Source organism: Macrobrachium nipponense, chromosome 1, assembly GCF_015104395.2.
Source record: "Macrobrachium nipponense isolate FS-2020 chromosome 1, ASM1510439v2, whole genome shotgun sequence".
Taxonomy (NCBI): Eukaryota; Metazoa; Arthropoda; class Malacostraca; order Decapoda; family Palaemonidae; genus Macrobrachium; species Macrobrachium nipponense.
Window position 1 is genome coordinate 977412 of NC_087200.1, and position 19928 is coordinate 997339.

General features: G+C 40.6%; 1 protein-coding gene across 2 annotated transcripts in view; it reads left to right on the forward strand.

The window, feature by feature from the left end:
• Positions 1-19928, forward strand: part of LOC135219092 (acyl-CoA:lysophosphatidylglycerol acyltransferase 1-like) — a 226914-nt gene that overhangs the window by 71108 nt on the left and 135878 nt on the right. For both annotated transcript variants that reach the window (XM_064255526.1, XM_064255527.1), the window contains exon 2: positions 11477-11617. In XM_064255526.1, the coding sequence (XP_064111596.1) occupies positions 11598-11617 (20 nt within the window). In that variant the 5' untranslated portion in view covers positions 11477-11597. The remainder of the gene's footprint in view (positions 1-11476; positions 11618-19928) is intronic.

Sequence of the window (19928 nt, forward strand, 5' to 3'; positions counted from 1 at the left end):
CCAGATATATATATAGCTGTATTCTCTGATGACCGACAGAATTTCGAAACTCCCGGCAAACGCAGTGGTCGGCTAGGTGGTTAGTACCCATTCCTGCCGCTGGGAGGCGGATACCAGGAACCATTCCCATTTTCTATTCAGATTTTCTTCTGTCGCCGGTCGGTAAACATCTGTTTACAGACCTCCGCCTAGGATTTTGAAAACCCCATTTGTCACTTGAGTATTTGGATTGTCTTTTGGTTTCGGACTTGGCTTAGTGATTTGGCATACGCTATTGTGGTTTGGATTTTGATTTTGCTTTTGATTTTTCTTAGAATTGAGATGTCTGGATCTAGTTCTACTAGTTTCAGAGTGTGTGGTGTAGAAGAATGTAAGGTGAGGCTACCAAAAGCCTCGGTAGATCCTCACACAGTGTGTGTGAATTGTAGAGGGCATGTTTGCTTGTTGGATGATAGGTGCAAAGAATGCGAAGTGTTAACTAATGTTGAATGGAAGGCGTATGAATCTTACATTCGTAGACTTGAGCGTGACAGAATTAGGAGGTCTTCCTCCAGGAGTGCTTCTGTTAAAAGTCAAAGTGATAAAGTTGCTCAATCTAACATATCTGTAGAACATGTTACGCATAATCCTATAATTTCACCTTCAGATAAGAAAGTGATTGTTACCGAAGGGAATGCCCTTTCTACCATTTTAGAATCGATTCGGAACCTTGAATCGAAAATGAGTGCGCTACAATCTAATGTGCAGAAGTGTAGTGATAATGTTAGTGCCCCTAGTGATGTGGAGGGGGTGTCAGATCGGTCCTATAATGCCTCCAGGTTGAGACCTCTGTCGGACTCCCAGAACACAGGGAATGGACATGTCGAAGGCCGAAGGAGGGTTACGGGAATCAAACACCGGTCTGGCGTCCCTTCAGCAGATCCTGAAGATGCATCCCAGGCTGCCAAAGATCGTGCGCAAGCTCGAATCTTGAAGGAATGCTTCTCTTCCTCCGAGACGTCCTCACCTCACCGTGGGTGGGAATCTCGGAAGGCCTCTCCAACTGAGAGTGGTAAGGGAGACGTAAGACGTCGCACTGGCGGCCATCGTCTTTCTCGCCCTCTTAGGAAAGGTCTTACGGAAAAGGACGCAGCCTCTCCAATTGAGAGTGGTAAGGAAGACGTAAGACGTCGCACTGGCGGCCGTCGTCTTTCTCGCCCTCTTAGGAAAGGTCTTACAGAAGAGGACGCTTCATCGGGAGATCGAGAGCGGCGTCCGCCTCGATTTACGCTTCGGTCTTCTCCGGAAGACTTCGAAGACAGTATTCCGCACAAGAGATTCAGGACGCTTTCTGAGCGTCCTGATTCGAGTCCGGAGAGAAGGAAGAAGGCGTCCCCTCGCCCATCTTTTTCTCAAAGGTTCATTCCATCATATGGTTCTTCACCATCAAAAAAGACCCTCGTAGCGATTCATCAACAGTTGGATGCGTTTTTCGCCAAGAAAGAAGAAAGATCGCGTAGTCGTAAAAAAGATCTATGGCTACCCGTCAAGAAATCTAGACGTTCTCCTGCGGCTTCTCTTCGTTCTTCGTCATCTTCTGATTCGTCGCCTTCTAGACCTCATCGACTCAATCAGGAACGCGCAAGCAGTCCTGCTGATAGAGTCTCTAGAAGTATTGGCGAAAAAGAAAAAGACAATAGGTGCCGCACAGGCGGCCGTCGTCTTTTCCAAGAGTCAAAGAACGTTCAGAAGGATCGCTCAGAAATAGAATTGGAAGGAATTGATCTTGGCTTACAGGAAGAGAATATTCAACAGAAGAAACGCCTTGCTAATCAGGACGCTCGTAAGGACGCTTCTCGGGACGCTCGGTGTCGTAAACGTCGGCTGGAGAGACTTCAAACTCACGATATTAGTTCAGAAGAAGGATATGAAGACGCATATGAAGGACGCTTTGTGAGGACGCGAGGCGTTATTACAACTCAAGACCGTTTTAAAGGAGCGTTTACACGACGTCCATCACGTCAGGACGCAAATGAGGACGCTTTTGAGGACGCGAGGCGTAGTGCTAGTAAGGACGCTCGTCGTCCTTCATATCAGGACGCTTTCCAGGACGCTTTCCAGGACGCAAATGAGGATGCTTTTGAGGGCGCTAGGCGTCCGATGCATAAAGTCACCCTGGGAAGAAAAGAACAGGTCACTAGTCAGAAGGTTAAGCGCCATATGCTTCAAGGTAGTAGAAACTAAAATATGAGTGCTCGTCAAGAGAAATCGTATGACGTTAGTTTGGAAAATTCGGAGAGAAGGTCAAGGTAAGGAGAACATAGCCGGCTTCCTCTTCAAAATTGATTTCAAGCGCAAGACCTACGTTCGAAAGGGAGGTGAAACTTCGGTTTCTTCTCGTTCAATTCAGGATAAGCCTACGTCTCCATTAGAAGAGAAATCGTCAAGCGAGCCTGTCTCTGAAGAGGAGGAGGATCCTACAACCTCATCCTCGTGGATTATAAGACCTTAACTCGTCTTTTTGTTTTTTTAAAGATTTGTTTCCCGAGAAGTTTCGAGCTCCAGTTCCTCTCTCTCCACCTTCGCAACTAACCTCTTCGAAGGCAAGGAAGACTCCAAATTTTGTTAAAAAGGGCAACCTAACTCTCAACTAAAGGGGTTTTTAAAGAATCCACGATTGGATGGAATCCAAAAAGACAAAGGGCAAGACTTCTTTTGCACTTCCCCCACAAGGCTTAGTGGAAGATCAGGGAAGTGGTATGAGACAGAAGAGGAAGCAGGTTAAGAATCCCTGCTTCCGCACAAGGGGATTTCGCCAACAACTTAGTGGAGGCTCCTAGAAGATCTTACCTGGCATCAGCAAAAGTTTCTTGGACAATGTCAGAGATAGATCACCATCTCAAAGGCCTTTACAAAACTCCAGAAGTTTTAACTTCTTAGATTGGTGTTTGGGCGTCTTGGATGTGCAGTCTAGAAGCCCAGATTCTATTTCATTAGAGGACTTAGCGAGTATTTTGTCATGTATGGACAGAGTAGTAAGAGATGGCTCGACGAACTGGCATCAACATTTTGCGTCGGGAGATCCTGAAGAAACGCGCACTTTTCTGTAGCTTCACAGCTAAGTCAGTGTCGCCTGCGCAAAAAGCAGAATTGTTGTTCGCTCCCTTTTTGCTCATCTTTTTCCATAATCGATGGTAAAGGATTTGTCAGTAAATCTCCAAGAACGAGCGACGCAGGAACTTATTGTCTCGGTCTTCGAAACTCCTACTGATCAGATGTCTTCAAGAACCACGCAAGCTTCTAGGAAGAATTATTAGCCCTTTCGTGGAAGAGCCTCTTCGAGAGCTGCTGCGAGGGAGGAGTTTCCCTAGGGGCAGAGCCCCCTCAAAAAACCAGGGGAAAGAAATTACTTTTCGGCCCTCCAGACACCAGTCGGGGCGAGACTCGCTCTTTTCGCCGAAGCATGGAGGATAAGAGGGGCGAACTCTTGGTCACTCAAAGTGATCGAGAAAGGTTACAAAATCCTGTTTCTATCAAAACCGCCATTAAGCATAGAGCCAATAGACCTTTCGCCCTCTTATCAGGATTCGAAGCAAACAGATCTTATTAGACCTTTGATCAAATGTTGGAAAAGAGAGCAGTAGAAAGAGTTGTATCGCGGAAACTCTCCAGGCTTCTACAACAGGCTTTTCCTTGTTCCGAAGCACTCGGGAGGATGGAGACCTGTCCTAGACGTAAGCAGGCTGAATCTTTTGTAAGGAAAATAAAATTCAAGATGGAAACTGCACAGTCTGTTTTAGCTTCCCTGAGACCAGGAGATTGGATGGTGTCCTTGGATCTCCAAGACGCCTATTTGCATGTTCCGATACACCCTCGGTCCAGGAAGTTCCTCAGATTCGTTCTGAAAAGGACAGGTCTTCCAATTCAGAGCTCTCTGTTTTGGGGGCGGGCTGAGTACAGCCCCTATGATATCACGTTCTGATGCGAAATGTGGCAAGATGGCTCCATCTCTCGAAAGAAAGATAACGAGTCTCACTCTACTTTAGACTATTGGGCTGATCCGGATCCATGGTCAAAGGAAACAGTGCCTGGAGGACACCTTACATACGGACATTACAGCTGACGAAGGACCTAGGCCTTCTGGTCAACTTCGAGAAGTCCCATCTGATTCCCACACAGTCCATCGTGTATCTGGGGATTCAGATGGATTCAGTGGCTTTTCAAGCATTTCCATCCATAGAACGTCAGCTAAAATGCTTAGAGAAAGTATCGGTCTTCTTAGAGAAGGAAATATGCTCGGCGAGGGAATGGATGAGTCTGCTGGGGACCATTTCCTCGCTGGAGAAATTTGTTTCTCTGGGAAGGCTGCACCTCAGACAGCTTCAGTTTTTCCTAGCAGACAACTGGAAGAACAAGAAAGACCTAGACGAGATTTTGAGAATCCCTCAATCGATCAAAGAGCATTTGAAGTGGTGGTCTGATCCCGTCAAGCTATCGGAAGGGATGTCCCTCAAAGTTCTGAGCCCAGACCTAGTGTTGTTCTCAGACGCGTCCATGACGGGCTGGGGAGCAACACTGGGGGGAGGAAGAAGTGTCAGCCTCTGGAGAGGGGAACAGAGGTCCTGGCACATAAACCTCAAGGAAGCTAGAGGCGATTCGTTTGGCACCTTCATGCTTCGAGTCAAGGATTGTGGGACGAATTGTACAAGTCAACTCGGACAACACCACGGCGCTCGCGTATATCAAAAAACAGGGAGGAACTCTATCTCGTTCCCTGTTCAGGATAACGAGGGAAATCTTACTTTGGGCGAAGCTAAGAAATGTAACGATTCTAACGAGATTCGTTTCAGGACAACAGAACGTTCGTGCGGATCTCCTCAGCCGTCAACATCAAATGCTTCCAAACGAATGGACTCTCCATCCAGAGATTTGCAAGGAGTTATGGAAACTTTGGGGACGCCCACTGGTAGACCTCTTCGCGACAGCGAAAACGAAGAGGATTCCTATTTACTGCTCTCCGGTTCTGGACCCAGGAGCAATAGCAATAGACGCCATGCTTTGGAATTGGAAAGGGATGGATCTCTACGCCTTTCCTCCATTCAAACTCCTGGGAGAGGTAATAAGGAAGTTTGCGGCGTCGGAAGGAGCAAGAATGACGTTGATCGCCCCCTTTTGGCCTGCAAGCGACTGGTTCACAGAGGCCATGTCATTTCTGGTAGATTTCCCAAGGACACTTCCAGAAAAAAAATCGATCTACTCAGACAGCCCCACTTCGAGAGGTATCACGGAAACCTCTCCGCTCTGAGTCTGACTGCATTCAGACTATCCAAAGGTTGGCCAGAGCGAGAGGTTTTTCAAGATCGGTGGCAAGAGCTATTGCCAACGCTAGAAGAACATCTTCTCAAGCTGTCTACCAATCGAAGTGGGCTGTCTTCAGAAGTTGGTGTAGAAGGGAAAATATTTCCTCCTCCACGACCTCTGTGAGCCAGATTGCTGATTTCCTCCTACATCTTAGAAATATAGACAAACTTTCAGTGTCAACAATTAAAGGCTACAAAAGTATGCTGTCAACGGTCTTTCGACACAGAGGCTTGGATTTATCAAATGATAAGGATCTTCACGATCTATTGAGGTCCTTTGAAACATCAAAAGCTCCACGAGACAAGATTCCCTCATGGAACTTGGATGTTGTCTTAAAGTTTTTAATGTCAGCCCCATTTGAGCCTATGCATGCTGCCTCTTTGAAAGATGTAACTAGGAAAGCTATTTTCCTAACCGCTCTGGCAACAGCTAAGAGGGTTAGCGAAATCCAAGCTATGAGTAAACATGTGGGTTTCAGAGAACACAATGTGGTGTGTTCGCTGAGCCCCTCGTTTTTAGCTAAGAACGAAAACCCATCCAACCCCTGGCCTAAAAGCTTTGATATCAAGGGGTTATCAGAGTTCGTCGGACGAGAGCCGGAGAGAGTTTTGTGCCCAGTCAGAGCTCTCAAATTTTATCTGGAAAAGACCAAACAATGTAGAGGCCCGTCAGACAACCTGTGGTGTTCGGTCAAGAGGCCGGAATTACCAATGTCTAAGAACGCACTGGCGTTCTTCTTGAGAAACACCATCAGGGAAGCTCATTCGTCCTGCAGATGGTGATCTTAAACTGTTAAAAGTTAATGCTCACGAAGTTAGAGCGGTAGCTACTTCGGTGGCTTTTCAAAAAAATATGGCACTCAGTGATATCCTGGGTGCCACATTTTGGCGAAGCAACTCTGTGTTCGCTTCACACTACCTCAGAGATGTGAAGGCGACATATGAGAATTGCTACTCGCTTGGACCATACATTTCCGCGGATACAGTATTGGGGACGAGAAGCAATACGAACCCCATCCTTTAGAAAATGGATGTGTGTGATTTTAATTATGGGTTTGTTTTTTTATGGTTGTAGGGTTGGCCGCTTGAGGCGGTCTTCCCTTTAATTAGCCTGAAAGTTATGGGACTAACTTTAGTTGGGCTAGGTTAGGTGGTATTTATTATGCTTCGTTGTCTTCAGTATGGTCAATATGGTCTAGTCACACTGTGGTCACGCTCCCGTTGACAGATCATCTAGAACTATCCAGCTATACAGGTCACTACCTTGCTAGAAATTCTAGTTAAGCAGAAGCAGGCTTGGGTGACAGTAATCACGAAGTCAGCTATGCTAACAGGTAAGGAACCAAGATGTCAATCATCTGCATGTGAAATGTTTCCAAAATCCTTCTATTCTGTCCCTTCCCACCTCCAATGGTGGGATTCAGCTATATATATATCTGGCAGGTAAGTGCCATGAACAAAATGATATTGTCATGATACAATAAAGTTTGTTCATACTTACCTGACAGATATATATAATCAAGTACCCACCCACCTCCCCTCAGGGGACAGTGGTAGAGAAAATCTGAATAGAAAATGGGAATGGTTCCTGGTATCCGCCTCCCAGCGGCGGGAATGGGTACTAACCACCTAGCCGACCACTGCGTTTGCCGGGAGTTTCGAAATTCTGTCGGTCGTCAGAGAATACAGCTATATATATATCTGTCAGGTAAGTATGAACAAACTTTATTGTATCATGACAATATCATTTTTACATAAATGCTTTTTCCTTACTTGAATAAAGGATATGGGCTGTAGGTTCAGTGCTCTTTGGCACCACCTTTTTGCCTCCAATCTTGTGGCTATCAGTTATTATGGTGCTCTTGCTTTTGGCCCACCATGGTTTGGTGCTGAAATTGAGATTAAAGGATGGGAGAAAGGGATTAAATTAAACCAGGATACAAATGAGACATCTTTATTCTGGCCTAAAATATTGATGTAAAACAAGTTAAACTATAATTAAAATCAATACTTGAATGTGTTTTGTAATTGTGGGCTAAGCTGCACACGTTTGCAGATGATTCCCTTTCAACAAAATTAGCATACATTATGTATTCAAAATGTGTGCATCAGCTCTCACATACTTAAAAAGTTTTTTTTTTAGGAGCATGGCCAGCAACCAATTGTTCATAATATGTATCTCGGCTCTTTTGAAGTTTACTGTCCATTAATAAATTTCCATAAGTATAATGGGGTAGTGAACTAATTCTGTACACTATATTTTATTATGCACTGCTTCTGCATGATTGTTAGTTCAGTCTTCTCCAGCAATTGTTTGATTGTATTGGTTCCACATCTCTGAAAGGAAAAGAGTGGACCACCTACCATTGCCTCTTCTCATTGGTTGTCCGATGTAATTATCTTCAAACCAGTTAAGTAGTGGTTGAAGTTCTAGAGGCAAATCAGTGTAGTTATTCAAGTACATAAGGAACATGCACAAAGCATAAGGCTGAGATCATTTTAGCTTTTGAAGCAAATTTGGAATCATTGTGATATAAAACTTGCAGCTTAATCTGTTTAAGATGCTTATGTATATTATGTTCAAAATGAAGAATCAACCATGTATCATTACTCCTGAAAACATTCTCCCTTTGCAGAAAATGCTTACTGCTAAAGCACCATGACAATGCACATTTATTTCCTTTATCACCAAATCGTTTTTACTGCACTCGTTCTTGCTTTCGTGTTTCCAAAACTTCATCAAAGGGTTCTTGCTATGCTTGTTAAATGCATAAAGGTATCCATCGTGAGAAAATTTTGGTGTCTCTCTCTTACTTATAATACTTTCAGCAAAATACTGTTAGCCAATTCTGCGATGGATTTGACCATTACTTTTACATATTCAAGAGAATCAGTTATGAAAAATTCTACTGTTGGTATGTTGCAGAGGCAGTTCCTATACTTTTATTATTTACTTTTAAATGAAATTTAAGTTATAGATACAGATGTAAGAAAAGTACATTTGGTGATAAGCATTAACTAGGTAGAATTGATGCCGCCAAATGTTAGTCGAATGACAAAATGCATGAACAGCAAAATGATTGAGCACCAAAATAATTACATTATAAAATTGGTGCCAAAATGGCAGAGCCAAATGGTGCCATCCTGTGCACAGTGCTGTACTGTAACACACACAAAAAAAGAGAGAGAGAGAGAATTATTGTTTTTGTTATTTTTTTAATTTACACATAAAAGCTTGAAAACATACAAATTACATAAGAATTAAACAAACACTTTTACATGGTTTCTCCAGGATTTAAGATTCAGAAATGTTTGTGTTGGTGTATATCATGCGAGTTGCATTTTTGAAAGCCCAGATAACATTAGGTTAAATTTTTTTTTAGTAAATCCATCTTCTTTCATAATGAAATCTTTAAATTATGTATACAGGTTCAGTGAGAATTATTTAATATTTTACCTTAAGATTTAATCAAAAGTTGAACATTTTTTATTAGTCTGCTAGTGTGAATGGTATCTATAGACTGGTTGCTGTGGGAAACTTGTGGGGTTGAACACTACTGTTTACCAAAGGTCATAGATGGTATTAGAAGTGCTGTGGATTACAAAACATGTATGTTTTTTTATCTCCAATAATTATTGCTGGAGCAAATAGGAAAGAGAAAGGAATTGAGAACACTGTTATGTTAGCTGGGTAGGCCTTAGAATAGGTAGAGTGTTTGTGTTACCTTGATTGTGAATAAGGATTAACAAGGATGAAATGAAAAATATGTAGGTTACTGGTAAGTAAAGATATTCCATTAGTAAAGTGACCAAAGATTAAAATGGGTACGGAGGATCTCTAGTACTCATTATCAGAGTACTGTTAAAGGATTACACAGTGATATAAATTAGGAATTGATTGAGATATGTGATATTGAAAGGCTGGAAAAAGACATATTTCAAAGAATGGGATAGTTTGGGCATGGGATGAGAAAAGATAAGGTGTGGTTGGTCAGAAAAGCAGTAGAAGTGATAGTACCACGATTAAGAACTGTAGAAAGGGCCAGGAAATCAATGAAAAAATGGTATGAATCTATGCCATAGATGAAGACCTAGACCTGATGGGAGTCACAATGAATCCAAATAAAAGAGAAAGTAGATGTAGAAATGTTTTTGATGATGGTAACCCATAGACTGAGTTACAGTATTGGTACTGTGAGAGTAATTTCCTTGTGCTATAGTTTTTGTTACTCCATAGCAAAGTCATAAGCTAGAGGGCATGTTTTTAAAGTTTTTATTTTACTAATGTGCAATAGTTCAATAAGACACTAAGTCTTTTTTCTAGACTCATAGATTATTTCTAGAGGACTTCTTACAATGTAGAAAGAAAATAGTACATGCAAATGTTGGTCATTTGGGTGAGAAGAGATCAAAGGGAACAGATGCAAAATAGCAGGCAGAAAGGAATCCCTCTCGAGACTGAAGGGATGCAATAAAAAATCTATATACATAGTGTGCTGTGTAGGGTAGCCTACACTGTAAACATTATCCTGGTTCATTAGTGCCTCAGGATACAAAATTAATCTTTCGAAGCAGCCTTTGTAACCTGATTTTTTCGTATCTTGAACTACGTTTTACATGTAAATCGCCTAATTCATTCCAAGCCCTACAAAAACACCACAGTAAATTTTATAATAAAGCTAAATTGACCAACAAACAATGAAATATGTACAACAATTTGGACCATTCAATACCTAACAACCTTTATTGTAGTACGTACCTGTAAATAAAGTGTATTAGTGAACATGGTACAAGAAATACTTTACGTACATGTACGTACATATGTAGTAAAATGTGGAACCTTACCTTTTGAGTGAGGCGATCTCCAAAAGTGGCGACAGAGGAGGAGGACAAATGGCAGAAAACATGAACACTTAACTTTACGAAACATTAAAAAATGGCAGAAAACATTAACACTAAACTTTACTAAACACATTAACAAATGGTAGAAAACATTAACACTTGATTATCTCCATCTTCGTTCTCCATAGAAAACATCCTCTTCTTTCCCTGAACATCAGCAACATTTTTGGGACCCGTGGCTAATAACGTAAGTAATTAAGTTCACTCATAACACCATAAAGTAACAAAGTACAACAAAAGCGAAATCACTAACACAAATTTACGTTAACAAACAAAATATGTATATGTGAACGAACAAATTCCAGTGTTCACGATAACGCTGCCGCAAAAAATGGTCAAGGGATGCCTTTACATAGAGGCATGATCCTGACCAATTATTGGGAGAGCAGGATCTTATGGCAGTGACTAGCATCAGGAACCAATGGGAGAGGGGAGGATGGTGGCGAGTCTACTCGGTTGATGGCGCGCGAGTTTTAAAATTGTTCTTGGTGGTCCTGGTGAATCTCGGACTTTACCCTATCGCAACCTGAATTATTTTCATATACAGAGGCAAAAAAAATCTTCGTCTTTGCTTTTGTAACTTGGATTTTTCGTAAGTAGGAACTTTCGTATGTCGAGGTTCCACTGTATGTGGTACATTGAAAGATGCTTCAGTATTATTTGTATGTACCATATTGGATATTTTTTTCTTGTCTTATTGGAGCTGATGTGATGGGCAACTTAATGGCTCTTATACCCAGATTTTGAAAATTAAATCAGGTGATATAAGGAGACCTAACATCAAAGGAAGGGATAGACACCTTCAAATTTTTCAGAGTTTGTTTGGGAGATAGGTGGTTTGCCTACATCTATGTATTTTGTGTTACCTTTCTATTCAGGTATGTAAAATCAGATTTTGGAAATTAGGATGCAAATATACTTAACAGTGGCAATATGACAGACTTGCAGACTTTTGAAAGATAAAAAAAGGAAACCATTCCAAGTTAAAAAAAAGTTGTGGAATCTATACACAATATGATAGTGATTTTGCATGATTTTATGCTAAGTCATATTAGATATAAGTATTTTTCATAATGTTTCACGTCACTGAAATTTAAATTTTTGTTTTTATTGTGAGTTAGTCTATGTTCACTTTAGTATCTGATATTTGTTACTAATGTAGATAATTTTGATAAGACTTTGTTATTACGTACTATGTCACGTTTGGACTTTGACAATAGGGTTATCTCTTCCAGATAAGAAGCTGTGTGAGATGCCTTAGCAAATCTGACAAAACCACTTGAGCTGCTGTAGCTCTTCTTGACACTTTGCTACCACCTTTTGCTGCATGTCACCCATTATTTTCGTCATCTCATCATGGACCACGCTTCTGAAGAGTAAGTGCATGAATTTCATTTTTTTTATAATCGTGTTAAGGGCTTTTTATTGTATTAATACTGTGGTTGGTGTGTTTGGTTAATATTTGTTTTACAGCACATTAAACAATTTTTTGTATTTTAATGTCTTCCAGATTTGGCTCTGGGAATAGTTTATTAGGTACTACTGTATTTTGTACTAATTGATTGTTCATTATCAGTACTTTCATTATGTTTTTTATTAGTAAGAGTATATATTGTGTAGCAACATTATCCCTAAAGATTTTTTCTTGTCACGTTGGTGATGCTCATTTTTTTGATTGGGATGAATCTTTCCTACTACTCTCTTAGATATGAGCAACATTCAAAATTAACAAAATAACAATTTGCTTACAAGGATCAACTTTCTCGAATCACCTATTTCCCACCAGGTGGCATTGGAATATATACGTTTTTGTCTGAATTCTTCTTCTTGTGTTCATGTGCATACTGTGTAAATCAGCTGTAATGATTTTGACTATTTCTGGTTGTGTTTTCTATTGTACAGTATTTTTTTTTTTATTTTGCCTTATGTCATCTACATTAAGCAGAGATAGAAGCATTAAGTTTTGTAGGAATGAGTTTTGTTTAAACTAGTCAATGTATCCAGATGGGTATGATGGTTACACTGTTGTTAGTGGTAGGGGTAATGAGTGTGATTTTATTTTTTCTTCTCATTGTGAGGATTTAAGGAGGAGGTCTCTTAAGAATAAATAACTTCGTTTGGTACTGGAAGATCCAAGAGGCTGAAAGACAACATAGACAGTGTGTTAGGTTCAGCCAAGAGTTTACTCAATCTTTTCTGCACAAAGTATGTAATTTTATATATATATATAATATATATATATATATATATATATATATATATATATATATATATAATATATATATATATATATATATATATATATATATATATATATATATATTATATATATATATATATATATATATTATATATATATATGCTTCATAAACCTGGAAATAATTTCTGATGAATATAATGGAAAAGTGTTTTAACCTCAGAATGTCTTAAGTTGAAACCATCATAAACCAGGGACTGCCTGTATATGGGTGGGCCCTGGTTAACGGCTCTATGGCGCTTTGGTTTTTTGGTGGTTTAAAAAAATATTAATTACAAAATAAGGTTTCTTATGATGCCACATTCGGTTATCAGCGCCATAAGCCACCCATCCGCTATGGCATGCCATAAGCCACTATGGTGTCCCTTAGCGGTTATCAAGGGCACCATAAAGCAAAAAATCACCATTAAGCAAAGCATGAAAGTCTAAGGGAGTAAAACATACTTATGCCGCTGAGACACTTATGGCGCTGATAACCTCTTATCGGCGCTAAAAGAACGCCATAAATATGTTTTTCTCCCTTAGACTTACATGCTTTGCTTAATGGTGATTTTTGCTTTATGGCGCCCTGCCAGGAATGGAACCCCTGCCAATATACAGGCAGTCCCCGGTTATCGGAGGGGGTTCTGTTCTCAGCGGGGTGCTGAGAAGTGAAAACTGCCATTAACCGAAACTCTGCGATTTATGGCGCAGATAACCAGTTAATGGCACCCTGTTAGGTGTGTTATGGCGCCATAACTCTATTATTGGCACCTTATTAATAGCGCCGATAACCATAACTCGGCTGTTATAGTGCCATAAATCGCTGATTTATGGCACTACTGGATCGCCATAAACAGAGTCCACTGATAACCGGGGACTGCTTTTGATGTTCCGAGGTTATGACACTTTCCAATTGTATTCCTCAAAAATTATTTCCGGGTGGACGACGCATGTCCTGGGGTTATGACGCTTATGACGCAGATTCAAAATGGCAAATTAGTCAATATTTTGATGAAAAATGCAAAAAAAAAATGCAGTTTACATAGTTTATAATACAGGTAGTGTTCTAGTTATAATAATTCGTTTTAGGATAATCCAATTTTATGATGGAGTTAGCAATTAATACTGATACAACAATATTTTGAAATATTTTTAAATTTCTTTTGTAACGGGTGCAATCAGGCAGCAAGAGAGACAGACCAAATTACAATAGCCAAACTTTCTCCCATCTTCTAGTTAAATAAGTTAAAAAAACAGCAATAGAGAATTATGAAAGTTTTGTTTTAACGTTTTACTCGTTTGGTAACTGTGTACAGCCATGAACAACCTAACGAGAAACAACATTTTGCTAAGTACAACCAAACGAATTGGATAACAACATCAATTTTGCTTGTGTTCCAGCCGTCATACAATAGTAAACAATTACCGGAGTTATGTTATAAATGACATTGTCTATAATTATAATAGGACTGATATATTTTTAGGTAATAACTTTTTTAACTATAGATCAAAGATCAGCAGGGAAACATACTGTTAAATTTAAACAAAGTTGTAGCTGAAGCTGAGAACACTTTTTGAGCAGCTAATGACTGTTATTGTGCATCGGTAACAAAGATAAAACTCCCGTAAACTTATCTGATCAAAATAACCGTAGATAAAGCTGAGAGAGAATCATTTTAACCAAAACTTCAGGTTTTGAAAGAATACTGTTTACTGCTGTTTTCATGCCAACAAAAGATAAATAATGTAACATTAAAGCTCGTACTATGAAGAAATCAAGTGAAAATAGCAAACAGAATCATATAATTTTCCTTACACAATAAACATGCCCACAAAGCAATCTGTTAACGAATAAAATAAGACATATTAAATTCATATTCGTTCCTACATGTTATACAGACCATCAGTCCTTTACATAAGGAATTACTTTCATCGTCAGCTGGAACTCTGTTGTAAGATTCTATAAAAAGGTAGTTAGGTAGTAACTGCTTGTCCGATAGTTGGGAGTCCCACCTGACTGTACGTAAACATTCCACTTTGCTTTCGTGTGCAGCCGTTCTCTCTGTCCGCTTCTGTCATGAAATCGCCAATTTCTTTCTTTTGTTTTTCTCTTGAGTATACTAATTGTAATTATTTGGTTATTTGTGTTTGTACGAATATGATGCAAACCCATGAATCAGATAAGCCTACTCGCCCCCCATCTACACAGCGATTATGACCTGGAGTGGGGGGCAGGAAATATGGAGTTTTTTGCTCCAGTGATGACGTGGACCCTCATTCCTTCTTTGCAAGATGCTGAGGGTGGGAATGCAATAGATCAATGACTTGTGACACTTGTATCTCTTGATCAGAGGAGCAGTGGAAGAGATACGAGGGGAGGAAGAAGCCGTGCATGAGGGGAGACTGGGAGGAGGTCCCCCTGGTCCCTGGGATCAGCTTTGGCTGCTTCTGGGACCGTGACGTGTCAAGAGGACAGTGTTTAGAGGAGATAATGGGGGGGGGGGTGGGGGGGCTGGATAGGTTCTTCCTTCAGAAGGAAGAGTGTCTCGGGAGGGGCTTGGCCTGGATGGACCTGACAGTCCGTCGCCTGAGGATGCAGTCACCCCTGAGATACAGAGGTCTTTTGCGGAGGTCATCGCGCTGGTCCGTCTGCACAATGACCTTGGGGAAGGACCAGTGGTCGCCCCCTCTGACTGTCTATCGAGGTTAGAGTTGTTCTGGGGTCCAAAAGAGGAACCCAGAGCGTCCGTAGGGCTTCCTTGGTCTTCCTTGGCTGACTGTGTGCTGGACCAGGTGAATGCTCTTGTCTCAGGACAAGAAGCTTCACTTAGGTCCAGCAGGTCAGACAAGGTGCTTCCCCTTCCTCTGCCACATCAGCGGCACTTTTATGTGTCTTCATCTGACCCCTTGCCGACCAAACAGGTTGACCTGGAGTTGGCTTGTCTAACTCCGGGCTTGCCTCTTCAACACCTGCTGTCGGAGAACCTCTGGTTCATGCAGCAAAAGGCAGTGACCCTGGAGTCTACCGCTATGGCAGCCTTCCAGACTGTCCTCTGGCTGGATCTGTGGTCCCTCACAGTATCCAGGGTCACAGCTTCTTTGGGACCTGTAGCTCCTGGGGAAGACTCGGCCTTCGGGAGACTTTGTCAGTCTGGAGGTATGGCTATATCCTACCTGGCCCACCAGACTGCTAACCTGTGGGCCAACCTGGTGCTGAGGAGGAGGGATGCTCTCATGAATCAGGTAACCAGGGTGGCTGGTCACGAGTTGGCAATTGGTCTCAGGAATAGACCTTTGCTGGGTTTCTCCTCTCTCTCTTCCCTAGAGAGATGGTGGATGCTGCAGTGAAGAAACAGAGAGCTGAAGCCAGTGACCGTTTGGTACACCAGGCAGTTATGAAGACTTCTGGGCAGTCTTATTCAACTGCAGCTAAGCCTTGGAGCTTAGCTAGCTCTTCCTCCGCCCCTAAGACTTCGGTACCATCGAAGGGCGTGCATGGAAAGACCCAGCCTTCCTCTTTTGCTGCAAGAGGTGAGCGTCAGCCCTCCTCTCGCAGGAAGGGTGGTAAGCGAAAGGGAAGAAGGGGAAACGCTAGGGACGGTGTCCCCCCTCGCCTGCTGTTGGAAGTGGGAAGGTGCCTGGCGAGCCATTGGGCAATATGGCAGCACTACAGAGCCGAGACCTGGGTAGTAAATGTCCTTCAGGAGTGATATATTCTTCATTTCGAGTCAAGGCCACCCCTCACTTCCCACCAGGTCCATCATCAGACATACGTTCCAGGTTCTGCCGATTTGTTCACCAGACTTGATTCAAGATGGAAATGGCATGCTCAGTGCTCGATTCTTTCAGGGAGAATGATTTCATGTTTTTGGTGGATCTGAATGATGCGTATTTTCAAATACCCATCCATCAGTCCTCTAGGAAGTGCCTTTGCTTTATCCTCGACAGGATGGTGTTCCAATTCAGGGCACTTTGCTTTAGACTCTCAACTGCCCCTCAGGTGTTCAGGCGAGTGTTCACTCTGGTGTCGGCTTTGGACCATTCGGTTGGGATACGTCTTTTGAGGTATCTTGATGATTGGCTAGTCCCGGCTCGCAGTTAGTTGAGAGCTCTTAGTTGCCGCAGGACAGAGATTGCCTTCTCGACTTTTGTCGCGATTTAGGGATTGTGATAAATTTCGAGAAGTCAGATCTCAAGCCCAAGCAGAGGATAAAGTACCTGGGGATGCTGATCGATATGGTAGCAGCATGAGTCTTCCTTGCAGACTCGAGGATCAGCAGGTTCAAGGCAGTTCGTCGGTTTCTGTCAGCGACAGGAACAGCTAGCTTGCAAGTTAGTTTGTATTTGAAAACTGGTATGTGGGATGTCACTGCAAATCATAAGTAGTGCACCCCAATGCCATCTGTTGTAAGGAATATTTTCTGAATGGTATGGAGAAAATTCCTTTGGACAGGGAATGATATGATTGCCCAGCATAGTTTCTTCAAGTGCGACACAAATTGGATTAAAGTCATGAATTAATATTTTTAATTCTTCCTATCTACTTCTAAGTCCTTGGTAATTCCATTAAATGATGGATGAAACCTTGTTATCTTTTGGGTCCTCTGACATTGAGGTGTCTTTGGATTAATTTTGGGGATCTTTTGTTCAGAGATTGGGATGATTTCTTGGAATCTCCCAACTTTTTTTCAGTAGGGGAGAGAATTGGTGAAGACTCATCTTTTGTTGATGAGTCCTTTCTCACATATGAAGATTTTAAGGTGTGGTACCCAGTCTTTAAAGTGACAGATGGATTTGAAAGAGGAGCTGCTGGCTCCTCTGTCTTAGGTGGTGGGCTTTTAATTGGGTCTCCCGAAAGAGGAGCTGCTGGCTCCTCTGTCTTCGGTGATAGGTTTTTATTGGAGTCCCCAGAAAGAAGTAATGGAGTGGGTAATAGCCCCTCAGAGGTACGTATATGGTAAGGCTGTCATTGGCAGCTCTGAGGTTGATGTTGGAGATGGACTCAAAGGTCCATCTAGGGTGGAGGAACTTTGTTCCTCTTGAGAAGACAATGGATCCAAGATGATGGAGTATAATACAGTCATCACTTCAAGATCTCTTGTTCAGTTGAGTTCTATGATTTTAATTATTATTTGATGAATTGTTTTGCATTTCTCTACTTTTATTGACTGCAGCAAAGGTGAGAATTCCTGGGTTAAAGCTGCTTGCTACCTTCTTTTTTGCTTCAAAGAAACTAATACGTTCTTTGGTCTTGGCAGCCATTATTTCTTTTTCAAAAAGATATCTCTCGCATTTTTTATCTGATGCTCGATGTTCTCCTCCACAGTTCACACATTTAGGAGCATTGCTATATGGTCCATGTGACTCCTGTCCACAGTTTACATATATTTCCACCTCACCCTTTGCTTTCCTATGGCAAGATGTCTTTTACATGGCCATAGATTTGGCAGTGAAAACATTGCCTAGGTGAAAGGATTTATGGCTTAACTTTAAATTGATACCAAGCCACTGAAAGTATCTCTGGGAGTTTCAAGGAATCAAACATTAGTATTAATAATGGCTGTGAACAGAGTATTCCATGTTTTTTGTTCATTATTCTCTTGACCTCTGTAACATTTTGATCTTCTAACTCTTTTAATAATTTCTTCTCAGAAAATTTCATTAGAGCTTTGGAGAAGATGACACCTCTGCTCTGATTATAGGTTTTATGGGGCTTGCATTTAATCTTGTTACCACTGATTGTTTCAATTTCTTTCAACTTGCTGCTTTCAGATGGTGACTGTACCTTTATCAATAAATGCCCTTTGCCTAAGGAGGAAATTTTAGGCTTTCTGCCTAACATGTAATTATTTCTCCATATATTTAATAATAATAATAATAATAATTATTATTATTATTATTATTATTATTATTATTATTTATTTTTTTTTTTTTTTTTTTTTTTTTTTTTTTTTGCTCTATCACAGTCCTTCAATTTGACTGGGTGGTATTTATAGTGTGGGGTTCCGGGTTGCATCCTGCCTCCTTAGGAGTCCATCACTTTTCTTACTATGTGTGCCGTTTCCAGGATCACACTCTTCTGCATGAGTCCTGGAGCTACTTCAGCCTCTAGTTTTTCTAGATTCCTTTTCAGGGATCTTGGGATCGTGCCTAGTGCTCCTATGATTATGGGTACGATTTCCACTGGCATATCCCATATCCTTCTTATTTCTATTTTCAGATCTTGATACTTATCCATTTTTTCCCTCTCTTTCTCTTCAACTCTGGTGTCCCATGGTATTGCGACATCAATGAGTGATACTTTCTTCTTGACTTTGTCAATCAACGTCACGTCTGGTCTGTTTGCATGTATCACCCTATCCGTTCTGATACCATAGTCCCAGAGGATCTTTGCTTGATCGATTTCTATCACTCCCTCAGGTTGGTGCTCGTACCACTTATTACTGCAAGGTAGCTGATGTTTCTTGCACAGGCTCCAGTGGAGGGCTTTTGCCACTGAATCATGCCTCTTTTTGTACTGGTTCTGTATTATTATTATTATTATTATTATTATTATTATTATTATTATTATTATTTGAATATATTAAAAAACACATATATCTACCATATAGATTCTCTCATCTCGGTAAGAGAGAGTAGTTATCCTTATGTAAGTGAAATGGAAAGGTTATTCTTATTTCTTTAGAATACTACCACATACAAATTTTGTAATTACAGTTTTATTATTGTTATTATTATTATTATTATTATTATTATTATTATTATTATTATTATTATTATTATTATTATTATTAACAACTGAAAATATCAATAAACATATTACATACTAGTACCATAAAAATTCTTTCATCTCAGTTAAAGAGAGAGAGAGAGAAAGAGAGTGTGTGTGTTTATCTCTCTGTTCTCTCAGAAAATACTTCTAACGCTTCCAGTGAAACGGGGAGAGAGTTACCACTATGACATACATATCTTGTGTGGCAAAAGAGAGAGTGAGTTATCCATATTTAAAAGAGTGAAATGGATAGATTATTGTATTTCTTTAAAATGCTATCACATAATATGAATTTAGTAATTACGGTTATATTAATATTATTATTATTATTATATTTGAAAGTATTAATAAACATATAGTATATGTACTATACAAATTCTCGTATCTCAGTAAAAGTAAGAGAGAGAGAGAGAGAGAGAGAGAGAGAGAGAGAGAGAGAGAGAGAGAGAGAGAGAGAGAGAGAGAGAGAGATTACATGAACACTTAGTGGCAACAACACAACAGCTCCTCTCCCTCCGGTCACATTACTTGATATATTTGACAGTTTTAGTACCTGGAGTCAAGAGAGAGAAGACTGGGATTTCCTTTATTCCTACGTAAACTAAAATCTTAGTAATTCACTATAGTATTTTCTTTAATAAAATGATATTATTGCTGTATACATTAATATTAATAT